This window comes from Salvelinus namaycush, unplaced genomic scaffold (assembly GCF_016432855.1).
Source record: "Salvelinus namaycush isolate Seneca unplaced genomic scaffold, SaNama_1.0 Scaffold1383, whole genome shotgun sequence".
NCBI lineage: Eukaryota > Metazoa > Chordata > Actinopteri > Salmoniformes > Salmonidae > Salvelinus > Salvelinus namaycush.
The window spans coordinates 11,051-33,952 of NW_024058101.1; the positions used below are offsets into that span (position 1 = coordinate 11,051).

General features: G+C 41.1%; 1 protein-coding gene across 1 annotated transcript; it reads right to left on the reverse strand.

Moving 5' to 3' along the window:
* Nucleotides 1–296: 296 nt before the first annotated feature.
* On the reverse strand, nucleotides 297–22,251 carry LOC120036603 (NLR family CARD domain-containing protein 3-like). Its single transcript, XM_038982983.1, has 6 exons — nucleotides 22,054–22,251; nucleotides 19,515–19,643; nucleotides 18,728–18,856; nucleotides 15,484–15,612; nucleotides 14,892–15,014; nucleotides 297–2,370 (listed from the first exon to the last, which is right to left on the reverse strand). Exons 1-6 carry the CDS (start codon nucleotides 22,191–22,193, stop codon nucleotides 297–299), a joined length of 2,724 nt encoding a protein of 907 aa, XP_038838911.1. The 5' UTR covers nucleotides 22,194–22,251.
* Nucleotides 22,252–22,902: the final 651 nt, after the last annotated feature.

The following is a 22,902-nucleotide window of genomic DNA, read 5'->3' on the forward strand; positions in this document are numbered from 1 at the left end:
GTACATTCATGGTTCAATGCTATAACATTTCTGATCAGTTTGTATTATAGTTTAAGAGTTTTCAGCTGATAGAACGTTTATTCAGCCAATGAAAATACTGTTGTTCCTTCATACAGTAAAGTTTGGTCTGAGGGATAGTCACATGACTACTTACAGAGCCAGTCAGCCAATGAAAATACTGTTGTTCCTACATACAGTAAAGTTTGGTCTGAGGGATAGTCACATGACTACTTACAGACAATGAAAATACTGCTATAACTACAATTTATTTTGGTGTGCGATATTTACATGAATACTTACAGAGCTTTCCTGCAGCCTCTCACAGCTGGGAGCAGTCTCCTACGACCCTCCTCTGATGTCTTGTATTCCTTCAGGTTAAACACCTCCAGAACCTCCTCTGATATCTGCAGCATGTAGGCCAGCGCTGAACACTGAGCATGTGTGAGGTTTTTGGATCTGTTCTCTGACCTCAAGTACGCTTGGATTTCCTCCTGTACTGAATGGTCTTTCATCTCTATCAGACAGTGGAAGAGATTGATGCACCTCTCAGGGGAGATGTTCTTCCTCTGCATCACCTTAAGGGATCGAATTGTTTTCTTGACGCTCTCTGGACTGCTTTCTGTCTGTGTCACCAGACCTCGTAGGAGTTTCTGATTGGACTCCAGTGACATGCCATGAAGGAAGCGGACAAAAAGGTCCAGGTGTCCATTCTTACTCTCCAAGGCTTTATCCACGGTCCTCTTCAACAGCTCATGTAAGGTTAGCTCTTCAGACGCGACTCTAGACTTTCTCTTGAGGAACGGCTTCAGTGCATCCATGTTCTTGGTTGTGTAACAATGGTACATGTAGACAGCCGAAAGAAACTCCTGAATGCTCAGATGAACAAAGCAGTACACCACTCTCTGAAATAACACAGACTCTTCTTTAAAGATTTGTGTGCACACTCCTGAGTACACTGAGGCTTCATTGACATCAAGGCCAGCCTCTTTCAGGTCTTCTTCATAGAACATGAGATTACCCTTCTCCAGATTTTCAAACGCCAGCTTCCCCAGCTTCAGAATAATTTCCTTATCTGACTCCATGAGCTCCTCTTGATCCATCTCATCTCTTCCATGATACTTCTGGTTCTTCAGGCTGGTCTGAATGAGCAGGAAGTGTATGGACATCTCAGTCAGAGTCGTGGGCATCTCTCTCCTCTTGTCTGTACTCAACATGTGTTCAAGGACTATTGCAGAAATCCAACAGAAGACTGGAACGTGGCACATGATGTGGAGGCTCCTTGACGTCTTTATGTGTGAGATGATTCTGCTGGCCAGGTCCTCATCACTGAATCTCTTCCTGAAGTACTCCTCCTTCTGTGGGTCATTGAACCCTCGTACCTCTGTCACCTGGTCAACACACTTAGGGGGGATCTGATTGGTTGCTGCTGGTCGGGAGGTTATCCATAGGAGAGCAGAGGGAAGCAGATTCCCCTTGATGAGGTTTGTCAGCAGAACATCAACAGATGATGTCTGGGTGACATCAGACACTGTTTCGTTGCGCTGGATATCCAATGGAAGTCTGCTTTCATCCAAACCATCAAAGATGAACATAGCTTTACAGGCAGTGAGTTTCTTTGCATTGCCTATGTCTAGTTCTGTGTGGAAGTCATTTAAAAGTCTGAGAAGACTGTACTGGAGATCTTTGATCAAGTTCAGCTCCCGGAAAGGAAGCACAAATATGATGTCCACATCTTGGTTTGCCTTCCCTTCAGCCCAGTCTAGGATGAACTTCTGCACAGAGACAGTTTTTCCGATGCCAGCGATGCCCTTCGTCAGCACAGTTCTGATGCTTCTCTCTTGGCCAGGTAAGGGTTTAAAGATGTCATTGCAGTGGATTGCTGTGTCATGTGAGGTTGGTGTCCTGGATGCCGTCTCTAGCTGCCACACCTCATGTTCATTGTTAACCCCTTCACTCTCTCCTTCTGTGATGTAGAGCTCTGTGTAAATCCTGTTGAGGGGAGTTTGGTTCCCTGCTGTTTCGATGCCTTCTATCACACATTCATACCTCCTTCTCAGGCTGTCTTTATGGTTTACTACAGCTCTCTGCAGACTGTCTTTATGGTTTACTATAGCTCTCTGCAGACTGTCTTTATGGTTTACAGAGCCTCTTGCATCATTGGGTTCAGTCAGGGGCTGTAGTACAGGACGTGTCCTGGATCTCTTTCTACACTGAGGACAGTCATAGTCTCCTGAAGGAGCAGGTTTCTCCCAGTATCTGGTGATGCACTGTCTGCAGAACCTGTGTCCACAGGTGATAGACACTGGATCCCTCAGAACCTGCTGACACACTGCACACCTGGACTGATCCTCTGGCAGAGTAGACCATCCACTACAGAGATAAAGGAGAGAGAGATACTGATCCTCTGGCAGAGAAGACCATCCACTACAGAGATAAAGGAGAGAGAGATACTGATCCTCTGGCAGAGAAGACCATCCACTACAGAGATAAAGGAGAGAGAGAGATACTGATCCTCTAACAGAGTAGACCATCCACTACAGAGATAAAGGAGAGAGAGATACTGATCCTCTGGCAGAGTAGACCATCCACTACAGAGATAAAGGAGAGAGAGATACTGATCCTCTAACAGAGTAGACCATCCACTACAGAGATAAAGGAGAGAGAGATACTGATCCTCTAACAGAGTAGACCATCCACTACAGAGATAAAGGAGAGAGAGAGATACTGATCCTCTGGCAGAGTAGACCATCCACTACAGAGATAAAGGAGAGAGATACTGATCCTCTAACAGAGTAGACCATCCACTACAGAGATAAAGGAGAGAGAGATACTGATCCTCTAACAGAGTAGACCATCCACTACAGAGATAAAGGAGAGAGAGATTCTGATCCTCTAACAGAGTAGACCATCCACTACAGAGATAAAGGAGAGAGAGAAAAACTGATCATCTAACAGAGTAGACCATCCACCACAGAGATAAAGGAGAGAGATACTGATCCTCTAACAGAGTAGACCATCCACTACAGAGATAAAGGAGAGAGAGAGACATATTGAACATTCTCAAATTACAACAACAAAAATGTGGTGACGTACCTTCGGTCAAAGGTAACTGATCCACCACCACTGGAATTAACAGGACGATCCATGGAGAAGTCACTGTTCATAGACAGACAGCTGGGAACAGTATACTGTGCTGTCTGAGTGTGGTAGAAGCCTCTGGAATGAATAACATATCCACAGAGCCATTACTAGAATGTTAGATTCTTCACAGACCGGTGTGTCTCAGACCAACTACCCCGTTCAAAGACACTTTAATAGTTTGATTTGCTCATTCACCCTCTGAATGGCACACACACACAATCCATGTCTCAGCTGTCTCAAGGCTTGATGCTAATTATTTAACCCGTCTCCCCCCCTTCATCTACACAGATTGAAGTGGATTTAACAAGTAACATCAATAAGGGATCATAGCTTCACCTGTATTCACCTTGTCAGTCTACGTCGTGGAAAAAGCAGGTGTGCATAATGTTTTGTTCACTCAGTGTCTTCAAATATATGACATAAACAACAAATGATAAGCAGATGCAGTACAGTATATACTCAGATACACCAAATACATCTGGTTTCAGATCCTGAAGATTCTCCTCTTCAACAGTAATATCATAAATTCTGACCAGTAACTTACCTGGGGTCAAAGGTCCCTGATCACATACAGATACTGATTCACTTCATCTCAGTTCCACTTTAATCCTTCAGAGCCTATTGAGTCACATACTTCACAATATGTCTATATATACAGTACCAGTCAAACAGTAACACAATAAAACATCAATATGTCTATATATACAGTACCAGTCAAACAGTAACACAATAAAACATCAATATGTCTATATATACAGTACCAGTCAAACAGTAACACAATAAAACATCAATATGTCTATATATACAGTACCAGTCAAACAGTAACACAATAAAACAACAATAATGAGGCCATAAAATTCTAGATAATATGTCCATATATACAGTACCAGTCAAACAGAACACAATAAAACATCAATATGTCTATATATACAGTACCAGTCAAACAGAACACAATAAAACATCAATATGTCTATATATACAGTACCAGTCAAACAATAACACAATAAAACAACAATAATGAGACTATAAAGAGTACCAGTACGTAGTCAATGTGCAGGGGTACCAGGTAGTTGAGGTAATAATGAGGCTATAAGGAGAACCAGTACTGAGTCAATGTGCAGGGTACCAGGTAGTTGAGGTAATAATGAGACTATAAGGAGTACCAGTACTGAGTCAATGTGCAGGGGTACCAGGTAGTTGAGGTAATAATGAGACTATAAGGAGTACCAGTACTGAGTCAATGTGCAGGGGTACCAGGTAGTTGAGGTATTAATGAGACTATAAGGAGTACCAGTACTGAGTCAATGTGCAGGGGTACCAGGTAGTTGAGGTAATAATGAGACTATAAGGAGTACCAGTACTGAGTCAATGTGCAGGGTACCAGGTAGTTGAGGTAATAATGAGACTATAAGGAGTACCAGTACTGAGTCAATGTGCAGGGGTACCAGGTAGTTGAGGTATTAATGAGACTATAAGGAGTACCAGTACTGAGTCAATGTGCAGGGGTACCAGGTAGTTGAGGTAATAATGAGACTATAAGGAGTACCAGTACTGAGTCAATGTGCAGGGGTACCAGGTAGTTGAGGTAATAATGAGACTATAAGGAGTACCAGTACTGAGTCAATGTGCAGGGGTACCAGGTAGTTGAGGTAATAATGAGACTATAAGGAGTACCAGTACTGAGTCAATGTGCAGGGGTACCAGGTAGTTGAGGTAATAATGAGACTATAAGGAGTACCAGTACTGAGTCAATGTGCAGGGTACCAGGTAGTTGAGGTAATAATGAGACTATAATTGAGGTAATATGTACATGTAGGTAGGGGTAAAAGTGACTAGGCAATCAGGATAGAGATTACATCTCCCATTCCAGGGAGTACACAAACACACACACACACACACACACACACACACACACACACACACACACACACACACACACACACACACACACACACACACACACACACAGGGAGGAAATGTTGTGTTTGTTTAATATTGTTTTAGGACTATGAAAATGGACAAAAGGATTAGCCTATGGATTATGAAAACAACAACAATAAATGGGAAAATGGGAGAGGAGAAATGACTAGAGACAGTGTTGTTTAACTCACTGACCAGGACCCATGAGTTCTTCTTACCTTTGTTCAGTAGAAAAGTCCCCCTCTCTAAAGTTTATAGGACGACCCATAGACCAGTCACTCTTCATGGACACACAGCTGGGTACAGAGGAGGCTGGTCTCTCCTGCTTGATTGGTCTTCAACACAACAGAGACAAACATTACATCTCTCATCTACTCTGAGCTCAGATGGGAAACAGAAGAAGAGTTTCATTCCAAAAAGCTATATATCCATTTTCAGAAATGTTCGTAAATTAGCTTTTATTGTTTAAAGAAGTTATATTAATTTATGTTTATTGCTAAATGATGAGATGGCACGTGGGTACCTGCTTCTATAAACCAATGAGGAGATGGCACGTGGGTACCTGCTTCTATAAACCAATGAGGAGATGGCACGTGGGTACCTGCTTCTATAAACCAATGAGGAGAAGGCACGTGGGTACCTGCTTCTATAAACCAATGAGGAGATGGCACGTGGGTACCTGCTTCTATAAACCAATGAGGAGATGGCACGTGGGTACCTGCTTCTATAAACCAATGAGGAGATGACACGTGGGTACTTGCTTCTATAAACCAATGAGGAGATGCAGCGCGAACTGCGTCACAAATAGAACTGACTTCTAGACGCTCGTTGGCGCGCGTGAGCAGTATGTCATTTTTAACAACGAAATTCATTTAACGACGCGAGCTTTGTAGTCAGCCCCGCTAAAGTCTGGTGTCGTTACTCTGCCTTCTCCAGGGGCATGTTGAGGTAAATTTACTAACCGGGAGGGTTGAATTATGTAATTTATTGGTGGGCTGGAAGACACACTCTTGTCTTTTCTATTCCGAGGTTGTTTACTCGCAATATCAGATATTAAGATGATATTTTATAATGTATGTATAATAAGGTTGAGGTTCTGACTAGTGATTATTTACCCGGGGTTCAATACCTGCTATTGAGGCGCCCTGAAAATAATATTCAAAAGATTGGTCCTTGGACACAGAGGGGTTAAACACTAAAGTTACCGTCCATCTAGTGAAGAGCGGAGAACCAGACAGAGGTAGCCAGCATCCGTCAACGAGAGAATGATGTATTGTTAGCTAAGTTAACTAGGATGCTGCTGGTATAGTAGCTAGCTAGCTTACCTAGCTGTACCGACTAGCTAACTGGTCGTTCTGTACCTCGTCTCGATGAAAATGACGAATCCGGTGAACCACAAAATGAAACAAGGATAGAGAGTGAAAAGGATCTGGCTACACTCATACTGTCCCTGACCGTAAAGAAAACAGCAAATTGAACAATAAACTTCGGTGTCTCAACACTGTAGTGAACTCGTTATTCCCCAAGATCACCTCAGACAACTCTGCGCGTAACCGGACAATATGCTTGGCGCCACACCGAACGTGGACGCGGACAGTTCTGTACGGGGACGCGGACAGTTCCAGAACGCGGACATGAGCAGTGCAACACAATCAACTAAACCCAGTCTTTACAGTGGGTTACATTAGTAATATTCATTTTTTATTACTATGTTAAACAAACATTCAAAGTTTTTTTTATAACAATATTTTGACATCTGGGTCCATATCGCCAAAGTGTCTCAGAGTAGAAAATTGGTCGTATAAGTACTGAGAATAAAGACATTTTACACTTATGGGCATAAATTAAAGCTATGCATGAAGTCTCTAGTCCCACCTAGTCGGCAGATATTTAGGACACCTGGTGAGCTGTCCTAAGTAGTTAAGAGTTAACAGCAGGTGTCTTGATAATACTATAGAATAATGCAGTGAGTCAGTGGTTCCTGCACCACATGTAATTGCTTTGGAGTAGTTAAAAATAATGTTTTATATTTCTATGTGATCATCCATGAATAATATAGACCTACATGCAACAGTGTGTGTTGTGCTTTTGGCAATGATTTATGTATAATAATTATGTATAATATATATATTATGTATATACCATGTATGTCTGGATAGCATTTTGTCTTCATTTTGGCAGATTAACTCATGCTTATTTCTGAAGATTAATTCAGGTTTTCGCCCAGCGGCTAAGGAGTTGGAGCTGTGGCCTGAGTTGGACCTGTGGCTGAAAGGTGGCTGGTTCAAATCCCGGGCCGGGCGCTGGAAAAAACGGGAGGAATTGATCTGACCACTGGAGGGCTGCTGGGTTCACATCCTCAAAACATCCACCTTTCGTTGATCAGAACTCTACAGGATCTTCTTCACTGAACCCAAAAACATTATTAACTTTTAGTGGTTCAATATATTAAGGAAGTGATAGAAGCCTTTTTGGTTCTATAAGGAACCTTCTTTTCTAAGAGTGTATAACAAACACGTTTCTCTTTTGATTATTTAATTATCTGCATCATGTTATTTCAAGTTATCCCTTTAGAGCAGAACATCACATTATAAAAATTATCCTAAATTGGGCGTGGCTATAAATTGGGCATTTGAAGGCATCTAGGGTGTAAGATGTGTTCAATGAATATGAACATTGTTGCAACGTTGTAGACCACATTATTGGCAAGGGACTTGATGTCTACTATGCCAAAGATATTTAGAGTTGTTAAACGGGTGTGAAGAGTGTGTTGATATAACGGTAATATTGTCAAAATTCTGCTTGTAACAACCATCAGAATTGGTTAATAAAATATGCATTCCATTATATTAGGCAATAATTAAGAGTAGGCAAAGTGGTCGTGTCATGTGAAAATTCTATCAAATGTCTTAAATTGTAACGAGTACAGTCAGGGTGCCGTGGAACCCCTGCAGTACCTCCACAGACCCCGGATTGAGAACCCCTGCAGTACCTCCACAGACCCCGGATTGAGAACCCCTGCAGTACCTCCACAGACCCCGGATTGAGAACCCCTGCAGTACCTCCACAGACCCCGGAGTGAGAACCCCTGCAGTACCTCCACAGACCCCGGATTGAGAACCCCTGCAGTACCTCCACAGACCCCAGATTGAGAACCCCTGCAGTACCTCCGCAGACCCCGGATTGAGAACCCCTGCAGTACCTCCACAGACCCCGGATTGAGAACCCCTGCAGTACCTCCACAGACCCCGGATTGAGAACCCCTGCAGTACCTCCACAGACCCCGGATTGAGAACCCCTGCAGTACCTCCACAGACCCCGGATTGAGAACCCCTGCAGCACCTCCACAGACCCCAGATTGAGAACCCCTGCAGTACCTCCACAGACCCCGGATTGAGAACCCATGCAGTACCTCCACAGACCCCGGATTGAGAACCCCTGCAGTACCTCCTCAGACCCCGGATTGAGAACCCCTGCAGTACCTCCACAGACCCCGGATGGAGAACCCCTGCAGTACCTCCACAGACCCCGGATTGAGAACCCCTGCAGTACCTCCACAGACCCCGGATTGAGAACCCCTGCAGTACCTCCACAGACCCCGGATTGAGAACCCCTGCAGTACCTCCACAGACCCCGGATTGAGAACCCCTGCAGTACCTCCACAGACCCCGGATTGAGAACCCCTGCAGTACCTCCACAGACCCCGGATTGAGAACCCCTGCAGTACCTCCTCAGACCCCTGATTGAGAACCCCTGCAGTACCTCCACAGACCCCTGATTGAGAACCCCTGCAGTACCTCCACAGACCCCGGATTGAGAACCCCTGCAGTACCTCCACAGACCCCGGATTGAGAACCCCTGCAGTACCTCCACAGACCCCGGACTGAGAACCCCTGCAGTACCTCCACAGACCCCGGATTGAGAACCCCTGATTTAGCAGATGCTCTTATCCAGAGAGATTTACAATAAGTGCATTCATCTTGAGATAGCTATTTATTTTGGAAATAAACGTAATATATTATTATGAATATATTATTCATAAAATTGTCATCTTACCTCTTAGCTTTGGTGTCATGTCCCCCAGAGAGATGCATTTTAGAGGCAGGGCCCCCCTCCTCTCTCTCCCCAGAGAGACTCATTTTAGAGCACTGACCCCTAAACAGAGATCCAGCATGTTGGTTGTGGTTAACACATTGACAACTAATTCTTGAATGGTTCTCATTTATTCATTATCTCTTTGAGAAAAAACATTTACTAACAGACATAGAAACAGTCAGGTGATTTAATGCATCACATGAACATGTAGTTGTGACATTTAATCTCCATGGTAACTGTCAATAATAATAATAAGTCACTGTTTGTTAAGGTAGTTATAGACAGTACAGCAACACAAGGCCATGTCTCACAATTATTTGTATTCACTAACAGTAGGCTATTTATTGTCTTTCAAGCTGTTATTTTCTAAACGTATATGAGAATATAGACAGAAGGGCATGATTGATCTGAGGAGGAAATCATTGATCCATTCAGAAAGTTAATTTGCAACAAGTAAGAGATGTTATATTATGTAAAGTAGACTAGGTTATAATGTATAATAGTGGGTTGTTAGTGATATGTAGATGTTATATTATGTAAAGTAGACTAGGTTATAATGTATAGTAGTGGTCTGTTAGTGATATGTAGATGTTATATTATGTAAAGTAGACTAGGTTATAATGTATAGTAGTGGGTTGTTAGTGATATGTAGATGTTATATTATGTAAAGTAGACTAGGTTATAATGTATAATAGTGGTTTGTTAGTGATATGTAGATCTTGGTCTATACCTCGGCTATAGCCTACATATCATAGATGACCAGTCTAAACCTGTTCAGGTCAGTTCACATAATGTTATAGTCCTACCAGTAGCAGGACAGAGAATGTACACTATATATACAAAGTATGTGGACACCCCTTCAAATTAGTGGATTCGGCTATTTCAGCCCTGACCTCAACCCCATCGAACACCTTTGGGAAAAATTGGAACGCCGACTGCGAGCCAGGCCTAATCACCCAACATCAGTGCCCGACTTCCCTAATGGTCTTGTGGCTGAATGGAAGCAAGTCCCCACAGCAATGTTCCAACATCTAGTGGAAAGCCTTCCCAGAAGAGTGGAGGCTGTTATAGCAGCAAAGGGGGGGACCAACTCCATATGAATGGCTATGATTTTGGAATGAGATGTTCGACTAGCAGGTGTCCACATACTTTTGGTCATGTAATGTATATAGCCTAATCTAAATCAAATCAAATGTTATTGGTCACAATGTCAGAGCGGCATAGACTAAGATAAAGCAGAATAGTATAGAATACAGTATATTCATATGAGATGAGTAATACATAGACTAAGATACAGTAGAATAGTATAGAATACAGTATATACATATGAGATGATGAATATATATAGACTGAGATACAGTAGAATAGTAAATACAGTATATACATATGAGATGAGTAATACATAGACTAAGATACAGTAGAATAGTATAGAATACGGTATATACATATGAGATGAGTAATACATAGACTAAGATACAGTAGAATAGTATAGAATACAGTATATACATATGAGATGAGTAATACATAGACTAAGATACAGTAGAATAGTATAGAATACAGTATATACATATGAGATGAGTAATACATAGACTAAGATACTGTAGAATAGTATAGAATAACATATGAGATGAGTAATGCATAGACTAAGATACAGTAGAATAGTATAGAATACAGTATATACATATGAGATGAGTAATGCCAGATATTTATAAACTAGGCCAGATACTTTTCACAACATTTCCAACAGAGACCATCAGGTTGGTCGGCATGATTAGTGATCATACTGTAGCTCAAACCTACTGTGACTGTTGAATGTCTGACGACGACCTAACTTTATAATAGTTCGTAGCCTACCTACCAGAATCTGCCCGTCTTTCCTACAAATCAACACATATATCTGTCTTCTAATGCAGTGGCGTAAAGTACTTCAGTAAAAATACTTTAAAGTACTACTGAAGTAGTTTTTGGGGTATCTGTCCTTTACTTTAATAATTATATTTTAACAACTTTTACTTTTACTTCACTACATTCATGAAGAAAATAATGTACTTTTTACTCCCTTCATTTTCACTGACACCCAAAAGTACTTGTTACATTTTGAATGCTTAGCAGGACAGAAAATGGTCTAATTCACACACTTATCAAGAGAACATCCCTGGTCATCCCTACTGCCTCTGATCTGGCGGACTCACTAAACAGAGAACATCCCTGGTCATCCCTACTGCCTCTGATCTGGCGGACTCACTAAACAGAGAACATTCCTGGTCATCCCTACTGCCTCTGATCTGGCAGACTCACTAAACACAAATGCTTTGTTTTTAAATGATGTCTGAGTGTTGGAGTGTGACCCTGGCTATCCGTAAATTAAAATAACAAGAAAATTGTGCTGTCTGGTTTGCTTAATATAAGGAATTTTTAATTAATTATTACTACTTTACATTTACTTTTGATACTTAAGTATATTTTAACCTTTTCTCAATCTAGGGGGTGCTGTTTCAACTTTATCATTTATCGTTCCCAAATTAAACTGCCTCGTACTCAATTCTTGCTCGTACAATATGCATATTATTATTACTATTGGATAGAAAACACTCTAGTTTCTAAAACCGTTTGAATTATTTCTCTGAGTGAAACAGAACTCGTTTGGCAGCGAAATTCCTGACAGGTACTGCAAAATCTGAAAATGTTGACTGTTCTAGGATCAGTTTAAAACTCTGTATGTATCCTATGGGTCGACATGAACTGCACGCGCCTTCCCCTGGATGTCAGTAACCAATGAGAATTGGAATGGAGTTTCTAGGCAGATCTGAGACCATATAAAAGCCCATGGCATGGGGGGTGCACTCTTTTCATTGTTCGTCATTGCGCAAAGCATGACCTCAGCATGGCGTTCTGAAAAGCTCAAGTTATCGGCCTTAGATATATCCTGCTCTGATTTAATTCGATATAGGTGTTAGAAACATCATAACGAAGTTATTTTAAACCGAGTTATATATATATAGTTATGTATATTGCGATTTTCGGAATTTCCTTAGTATTGCGTTTTGAAGATTTGGGCATGTCTGCGCCACATAGCTAATGTTTGCTGCTATTTCCAAAGTTGAAGAGGACGTTCTACAACCGAGCAACGATTCTTTTGGACAAAGGACAACTTGCCCAAGATTCTGATGGAAGTTCGTCCAAAAGTAAGAGCTATTTATGATGTTAATAAGTATTTCTGTGGAAAAATGTAAAATGATTTGTCCGCCATTAATTTCGGCACTGGTCTGGCTGTAACGCACACTGTATGTCTAGTAACGTTAATTTTAAAAATCTAACACAGCGGTTGCATTAATAACTAATGCATCTTTCATTTGCTGTCCAACCTGTATTTTTTAGTCAAGTTTACGATTAGTTATCGATTAGATTAGGTGCCTCTCCAAGATGGCGCTGGCCAGAATGCCTGAAATGTTGCTACTGATCACATTGTATAACCACGATTTGTGCTGCTAAATATGCACATTTTCGAATAAAACCTATATGCATTGTGTAATATGATGTTACAGGACTGTCATCTGATGAAGTTTATCAAGGTTAGTCAAAAATTATATATCTTTTGCTGGATTGTTACGATCGCTAACCTTTGCTGCTGGTAAATTGCTTGTGTTTCTGGCTATTGTGGTAAGCTAATATAATGCTATATTGTGTTTTCGCTGTAAAACACTTAAAAAATCTGAAATATTGGCTGGATTCACAAGATGTTGGTCTTTCATTTGCTGTACGCTGTGTATTTTTCAGAAATGTTTTATGATGCGTATTTAGGTATTTGACGTTGGTCTCTGTAAATATTGTGGCTGCATCGACGCTATTTCAGATTGCAGCTGCAATGTAGAACTGTGATTTATACCTGAAATATGCACATTTTTCGAACAAAACATATGCTATACAATAAATATGTTATCAGACTGTCATCTGATGAAGTTTTTTCTTGGTTAGTGACTATTTATATCTTTATTTGGTCGAATTTGTGAACGCTACCTATGCAGTAAGAAAATGGTGGAGAGAAAAAAGTTGAGTCTTTTGCTATCGTGGTTAGCTAATAGAAATACATATTGTGTCTTCCCTGTAAAACATTTTAAAAATCAGAAATGATGGCTGGATTCTATCTTTCATCTGGTGTCTTGGACTTGTGATTTCATGATATTTAGACGCTAGTATTTACTTGTGGCGCTATGCTAGGCTATGCTAGTCAGCTTTTTTACTGATGGGGGTGCTCCCGGATCCGGGATGAGTACCAAGTAAAAGTTAAACCAAATACTTTTAGACTTTTACTGAAGTAGTAGTTTACTGTGTGACTTTCACTTTTACTTGAGTCATGTTCTATGAAGGAATCTTTCCTTTTACTCCAGTTTGAGAACTGAGTTCTGTTTCCACCGCTGTTCTAACGTTCCATATGAGACACAGTTTCAACAGACATTCTGGAACTGCGTCGGCTACAAAGTTACTTTACATTTCATATAAGGAAATAAAGTAACGGTCTCTGGGTGAATTCCTTTTGCATTGCCCGACTCCCCGGGTGAGCAGAGTTTGCGCATTTTAGACCATTCCATTGGTCCTTAAAATAAATGTCCACTCCCCTGTAGCACCGGGCCATGCAAAACTAACTTCCCACTGTTGCAGGGCACTGAGACACAGAGTTCTGAACCCAGACGCGTTTCTTCAAGACATCCCTCTTACATTATTTTTGATAAACATATAATTTACTCGAAACCAAGTTAAGCTGTGTTTTTTTCCTCCAAAATGTGAGTTACTGTAGGACTTTAATAATTGTAAGCAGTCATACAAACCCAAAAGGTTTTCATTTGAGAGATAAAGGAGAGAGATACTGATCCTCTAACAGAGCAGACCATCCACTACAGAGATAAAGGAGAGAGATACTGATCCTCTAACAGAGTAGACCATCCACTACAGAGATAAAGGAGAGAGAGATACTGATCCTCTAACAGAGTAGACCATCCACTACAGAGATAAAGGAGAGAGAGAGACTGATCCTGTAACAGAGTAGACCATCCACTACAGAGATAAAGGAGAGAGAGATACTGATCCTCTAACAGAGTAGACCATCCACTACAGAGATAAAGGATAGAGAGATACTGATCCTCTAACAGAGTAGACCATCCACTACAGAGATAAAGGAGAGAAAGAGACTGATCCTCTAACAGAGTAGACCATCCACTACAGAGATAAAGGAGAGAGAGATACTGATCCTCTAACAGAGTAGACCATCCACTACAGAGATAAAGGATAGAGAGATACTGATCCTCTAACAGAGTAGACCATCCACTACAGAGATAAATGAGAGAGAGAGATACTGATCCTCTAACAGAGTAGACCATCCACTACAGAGATAAAGGAGAGAGAGATACTGATCCTCTAACAGAGTAGACCATACACTACAGAGATAAAAGAGAGAGGGATACTGATCCTCTAACAGAGTAGACCATCCAATACAGAGATAAAGGAGAGAGAGATACTGATCCTCTAACAGAGTAGACCATCCACTACCGAGTTAAAGGAGAGAGAGGGAGACTGATCCTCTAACAGAGTAGACCATCGACCACAGAGATAAAGGAGAGAGAGAGATACTGATCCTCTAACAGAGTAGACCATCCACTACAGAGATAAAGGAGAGAGAGAGACATCTTGAACATTCTCAAATTACACATTACAACAACAACAAAAATGTGGTGACGTACCTTCTGTCAAAGGTAACTGATCCACCACCACTGGAATTAACAGGACGATCCATGGAGAAGTCACTGTTCATAGACAGACAGATGGGAACAGTATACTGTGCTGTCTGAGTGTGGTAGAAGCCTCTGGAATGAATAACATGTCCACAGAGCCATTACTAGAATGTTAGATTCTTCACAGACCAGTGAACCTCAGACCAACGACCCCGTTCAAAGACACTTTAATAGTTTGATTTGCTCATTCACCCTCTGAATGGCACACACACACAATCCATGTCTCAATTGTCTCAAGGCTTGACAATAATTATTTAACCTGTAACCCCCCCTTCATCTACACTGATAGAAGTGGATTTAACAAGTAACATCAATAAGGGATCATAGCTTCACCTGAATTCACCTGGTCAGTCTATGTCATGGAAAAAGCAGGTGTTCATAATGTTTTGTACACTCAGTGTATTAAAATATATGACATAAACAACACATTATAAGCAGATAATTTACAGTATATATTCAGACAAACAAAATACATCTGGTTTCAGATCCTGAAGATTCTTCTCTTCAATAGTAATATCATCAATTGTGACCAGTAACTTACCTGGGGTCAAAGGTCCCTGATCCATCACTAAAATAAATGGGACGTTCCATAGAGAAGTCACTCTTCATGGACAGATGACTGGGTACTGGAGAGACTGATCTCTGGAGAGACTGAGTTTGGTTGGAGATTCTGGAAAACATAATGAATCACCTTGAAACTACATCATAAAATATATAAACATTATATATCAATAGATTAGATACATTACATAAAGCATTAAACTATATCAACATTATATATCAATAGATTACATACATTATATAAAGCATTAAACTATATCAATATTATATATTAATAGATTACATACATTACATAAAGCAATAAAATATATCAACATTATATATTAATAGATTACATACATTACATAAAGCATTAAAATATATCAACATTATATATTAATAGATTACATACATTATATAAAGCATTAAACTATATCAACATTATATATCAATAGATTACATACATTACATAAAGCATTAAAATATATCAACATTATATATCAATAGATTAGATACATTACATAAAGCATTAAAATATATCAACATTATATATCAATAGATTACATACATTACATAAAGCATTAAACTATATCAACATTATATATCAATAGATTACATACATTACATAAAGCATTAAAATATATCAACATTATATATCAATAGATAACATACATTATATAAAGCATTACAATATATGTCATTACATAAAGCAAAAAACATACACTGAGTGTACAAAACATTAAGAACACCCTCCTAATATTGAGTGTCCCTCCCTTTTTGCCCTCAAAACAGCCTCAACTCATCAAGGTATGGACACTTCAAGGTGTTGAAATCGTTCCACAGGGATGCTGGCCCATGTTGACTCCTATGATTCCCACAGTTGTGTCAAGTAGTCTGGATGTCCTTTGGGTGGTGGACCATTCTTGAGACACATGGAAAACTGTTAAGTGTGAAAAACCCAGCAGCGTTGCAGTTCTTAACACAAATCTGTGCGCCTGGCACTGATTGAAGTGGATTTAACAAGTGACATCAACAAGGGATCATAGCTTTTCATGTTTCAAGGAGCGGGAATCTAACCCGGAAGCCTATAAGAAATCCCACTATGCCCTCCGACGAACCATCAAACAGGCAAAGCATCAATAAAGGACTGAGATCGAATCGAACTACACCGGCTCCGACGCTTGTCGGATGTGGCAGGGCTTGCAAACCATTACAGACTACAAAGGGAGCACAGCCGAGAGCTGCCCAATGACACGAGCCTACCAGACAAGCTAAATTACTTCTATGCTCGCTGGAAACATGCACGAGAGCACCAACTCTTCCGGACGACTGTGTGATGACGCTCTCCGCAGCCGATGTAAGACATTTAAACAGTTCAACATTCACAAAGCCGCAGGGCCAGACGGATTACCAGGACGTGTACTGCGAGCATGCGCTGACCAACTGGCAAGTGTCTTCACTGACATTTTCAACCTCTCCCTGTCTGAGTCTGTAATATCAACATGTTTTAAGCAGACCACCATAGTCCCTGTGCACAAGAACACCAAGGTAACCTGCCTAAATGACTAGCAACCCGTAACACTCACATCTGTAGCCATGAAGTGCTTTGAAAAGCTGGTCATGGCTCACATCAACACCATTATCCCAGAAACCCTAGACCCACTCCAATTAGCATACCGCCCCAACAGATCCACAGTTGATGCAATCTCTTGCACTCCACACTGCCCTTTCCCACCTGGACAAAGGAACACCTATGTGAGAATGCTATTCATTGACTACAGCTCAGCGTTCAACACCATAGTGCCCTCAAAGCTCATCACTAAGCATCACTAAGCATTACTAAGCTAAGGACCCTGGGACTAAACACCTCCCTCTACAACTGGATCCTGGACTTCCTAACAGGCCGCCCCCAGGTGGTAAGGGTAGGTAACAACACATCCGCCACGCTGATCCTCAACACAGGGGCCCTTCAGGGGTGCGTGAACAGTCCCCTCCTGTACTCCCTGTTCATCCAACACCATCATTAAGTTTGCTGATGACACAACAGTGGTAGGCCTGATCACCGACAACGACGAGACAGCCTATAGGGAGGAAGTCAGAGACCTGGCCGTGTGGTCCCAGGACAACAACCTCTCCCTCAACATGATCAAGACAAAGGGGATGATTGTGGACTACAGGAAAAGGAGGACCGAGCACACCCCCTTTCTCATCGACGGGGCAGTAGTGGAGCAGGTTGAGAGCTTCAAGTTCCTTGGCGTCCGCATCACCAACAAACTAACATGGTCCAAGCACAATAAGACAGTCGTGAAAATGGCACGACAAAACATATTCCCCCTCAGGAGACTGAAAAGATTTGGCATGGCTCCTCAGATCCTCAAAAGGTTCAACAGCTGCACCATCGAGAGTATTCTGACTGGTGGCATCACTGCCTGGTATGGCAACTGCTCGGCCTCCGACCGCAAGGCACTACAGAGGGTAATGCGAATGGCCCAGTACATCACTGGGGCCAAGCTTCCTGGACCTCTATACCAGGCGGTGTCAGAGGAAGGCCCTAAAAATTGTCAAAGACTCCAGCCACCGTAGTCATAGACTGTTCTCTCTGCTACTGCACGGCAAGCGGTACCGGAGTGCCAAGTCTAGGTCCAAGAGGCTTCTGAACAGCTTCTACCCCCAAGCTATAAGACTCCTGAACATCTAATCAAATGGCTACACAGACTATTCGCATTGCCCCCGCCCCCTCCCCCCCCATACGCCGCTGCTACTCTCTGTTATTATCTACACATGGTCACTTTAATAACTCTACCTACATGTACATATTACCTCGACTAACCGGTGCCCCCCCACATTGACTCTGTACCGGCACCCCCTTGTATATAACCTCGCAATTGTTATTTTTACTGCTGCTCATGACTTTTATCTCTTATTCTTCTTCATACTTTTTTTTTAAACTACATTGTTGGTTAGGGGCTTGTAGGTAAGCATTTCACTGTAAGTTTTACACCTGCTGAATTCGGCGCATGTGACTGATAAAATTTGATTGGATTCACCTGGTCAATCTACGTCATGGAAAAAGCAGGTGTTCATAATGTTTTGTTCACTCAGTGTCTTAAAATATATGACATAAACAACAAATGATAAGCAGATGCTTTACAGTATATATTCAGATACACAAAATACATCTGGTTTCAGATCTTGAAGATTCTCCTCTTCAAAAGTAATATCATCAATTGTGACCAGTAACTTACCTGGGGTCAAAGGTCCCTGATCCATCACGAAAATAAATGGGATGATGCATAGAGAAGTCACTCTTCATGGACAGATGACTGGGAACTGGAGAGACTGATCTCTGGAGAGACTGAGTTTGGTTGGAGATTCTGGAAAACATAATGAATCACCATGTAACTAGATTTCAAAATATATCAACATTATATATCAATAGATAACATACATTACATAAAGCATTCAAATATATTTTATTACATAAAGCAAAAAACATACACTGAGTGTACAAAACATTAAGAACACCCTCCTAATATTGAGTGTCCCCTCCCTTTTTGCCCTCAGAACAGCCTCAACTCATCAAGGTATAGACACTACAAGGTGTTGAAAGCGTTCCACAGAGATGCTGACCCATGTTGACTCCTATGATTCCCACAGTTGTGTCAAGTAGTCTGGATGTCCTTTGGGTGGTGGACCATTCTTGAGACACACGGGAAACTGTTGAGCGTGAAAATCCCAGCAGCGTTGCAGTTCTTGACACAAATCGGTGCACCTGGCACTGATTGAAGTGGATTTAACAAGAGACATCAATAAGGGTTCATAGATTTCACCTGGATTCACCTGGTTAGTCTATGTCGTGGAAAAAGCAGGTGTTCATAATGTTTTGTACACTCAGTGTATATATGACATAAACAACAAATTAGAAGCAGATGATTTACAGTATATACTCAGATACACAAAATACATCTGGTTTCAGATCCTGAAGAATCTCCGCTTCAACAGTAATATCTTCATTTCTGACCAGTAACTTACCTGGGGTCAAAGGTCCCTGATCCATCACTAAAATAAATGGGACGATCCATAGAGAAGTCACTCTTCATGGACAGATGACTGGGTACTGGAGAGACTGATCTCTGGAGAGACCGAGTTTGGTTGGAGATTCTGGAAAACATAATGAATCACCTTGAAACTACATCATAAAATATATAAACATTATATATCAATAGATTAGATACATTACATAAAGCATTAAACTATATCAACATTATATATCAATAGATTACATACATTACTTAAAGCATTAAAATATATCTACATTATATATCAATAGATTACATACATTACATAAAGCATTAAAATATATCAACATTATATATCAATAGATAACATACAGTGGGGTAAAAAAAGTATTTAGTCAGCCACCAATTGTGCAAGTTCTCCCACTTAAAATGATGAGAGAGGCCTGTAATTTTCATCATAGGTACACTTCAACTATGACAGAGAAAATTAGAAAAGAAAATCCAGAAATCACATTGTAGGATTTTTAATGAATTTATTTGCAAATTATGGTGGAAAATAAGTATTTGGTCAATAACAAAAGTTTATCTCAATACTTTGTTATATACCCTTTGTTGGCAATGACAGAGGTCAATGTTTTCTGTAAGTCTTCACAAGGTTTTCACACACTGTTGCTGGTATTTTGGCCCATTCCTCCATGCAGATCTTCTCTAGAGCAGTGATGTTTTGGGGCTGTTGCTGGGCAACACGGACTTTCAACTCCCTCCAAAGATTTTCTATGGGGTTGAGATCTGGAGACTGGCTAGGCCACTCCAGGACCTTGAAATGCTTCTTACGAAGCCACTCCTTCGTTGCCCGGGCGGTGTGTTTGGGATCATTGTCATGCTGAAAGACCCAGCCACGTTTCATCTTCAATGCCCTTGCTGATGGAAGGAGGTTTTCACTCAAAATCTCACGATACATGGCCCCATTCATTCTTTCCTTTACACGGATCAGTCGTCCTGGTCCCTTTGCAGAAAAACAGCCCCAAAGCATGATGTTTCCACCCCCATGCTTCACAGTAGGTATGGTGTTCTTTGGATGCAACTCAGCATTCTTTGTCCTCCAAACACGACGAGTTGAGTTTTTACCAAAAAGTTCTATTTTGGTTTCATCTGACCATCTGACATTCTCCCAATCTTCTTCTGGATCATCCAAATGCTCCCTAGCAAACTTCAGACGGGCCTGGACATGTACTGGCTTAAGCAGGGGGACACGTCTGGCACTGCAGGATTTGAGTCCCTGGCGGCGTAGTGTGTTACTGATGGTAGGCTTTGTTGCTTTGGTCCCAGCTCTCTGCAGTTCATTCACTAGGTCCTCCCGTGTGGTTCTGGGATTTTTGCTCACCATTCTTGTGATCATTTTGACCCCACGGGGGGAGATCTTGCGTGGAGCCCCAGATCGAGGGAGATTATCAGTGGTCTTGTATGTCTTCCATTTCCTAAACATTGCTCCCACAGTTGATTTCTTCAAACCAAGCTGCTTAACTATTGCAGATTCAGTCTTCCCAGCCTGGTGCAGGTCTACAATTTTGTTTCTAGTGTCCTTTGACAGCTCTTTGGTCTTGGCCATAGTGGAGTGTGACTGTTTGAGGTTGTGGACAGGTGTCTTTTATACTGATAACAAGTTCAAACAGGTGCCATTAATACAGGTAACGAGTGGAGGACAGAGGAGCCTCTTAAAGAAGAAGTTAAAGGGCTGTGAGAGCCAGAAATCTTGCTTGTTTGTAGGTGACCAAATACTTATTTTCCACCATAATTTGCAAATAAATTCATCAAAAATCCTACAATGTGATTTTCTGGATTTTCTTTTCTCATTTTGTCTGTCATAGTTGAAGTGTACCTATGATGAAAATTACAAGCCTCTCTCATCTTTTTAAGTGGGAGAACTTGCACAATTGGTGGCTGACTAAATACTTTTTTGCCCCACTGTACATTACATAAAGCATTAACATATTTATTACAGAAAGCAACAAACATACACTGAGTGTACAAAACATTAAGAACACACTCCTAATATTGAGTGTCCCCTCCCTTTTTGCCCTCAAAACAGCCTCAACTCGTCAAGGCATTGACTCTTCAAGGTGTTGAAAGCGTTCCACAGGGATGCTGGCCCATGTTGACTCCAATGCTTCCCACAGTTGTGTCAAGTAGTCTGGATGTCCTTTGGGTGGTGGACCATTCTTGAGACACACGGGAAACTGTTGAGCATGAAAAACCCAGCAGCGTTGCAGTTCTTGACACAAATCGGTGCACCTGGCACTGATTGAAGTGGATTTAGCAAGAGACATCAATAAGGGTTCATAGATTTCACCTGGATTCACCTTGTCAATCTATGTCGTGGAAAAAGCAGGTGTTCATAATGTTTTGTACACTCAGTGTATATATGACATAAACAACAAATTAGAAGCAGATGATTTACAGTATATACTCAGATACACAAAATACATCTGGTTTCAGATCCTGAAGATTCTCCTCTTCAACAGTAATATCATCAATTCTGACCAGTAACTTACCTGGGGTCAAAGGTCCCTGATCCATCACTAAAATGTATAGGATGATGCATAGAGAAGTCACTCTTCATGGACAGATGACTGGGTACTGGAGAGACTGATCTCTGGAGAGACTGAGTTTGGTTGGAGATTCTGGAAAACATAATACATTAATAATACGCTAAGATTTCCCTTCACTGGAACTACGGGGCCCGAATCATGAAAAACAGTTCCAAACCATTATTCCTCATCCACCAAACTTTACAGTTGACACTATGCATTGAGGCAGGTAGCGTTCTCCTGGCATCCGCCAAACCCAGATTCGTCCGTCGGACTGACAGATGGTGAAGCGTGACTCATCACTCCAGAGAACGTGTTTCCACTGTTCCAGAGTCCAATGGCGGCGAGCTTGTTGGAAATGTTGCATCCTATGACGGTGTCACGTTTAAAGTCACTGAGCTCTTCAGTAGTGCCATTCTACTGCTAATGTTTGTCTATGGAGATTGCATGGCCGTGTGCAGAATTGTATACACCTGTCAGCAACGGGTGTGGCTGAAATAATTTGATGGGGTGTCCACATACTTTTGTATTTATAGTATATGTGTAAAAATAAATAAATATATATATATTTCCTTTCTTATATCTCAAAACCTTATTTCTTATTATTTATTTTTTTATTTGCCATTTAGAAATGCGTTTCTATGGGCTATAGTAGTAAAGTTCAAATTCAATATTTTATTAAATAATTGTTTTATATACTACTCACACCTAAAGATCAAATTGCTAAATGATCCATCGTACAAGCATATTAAAACAGTAAACACCTGCTGTAACTAGACTTTACAACAGTACGTTTTACTGATAACATGTCGG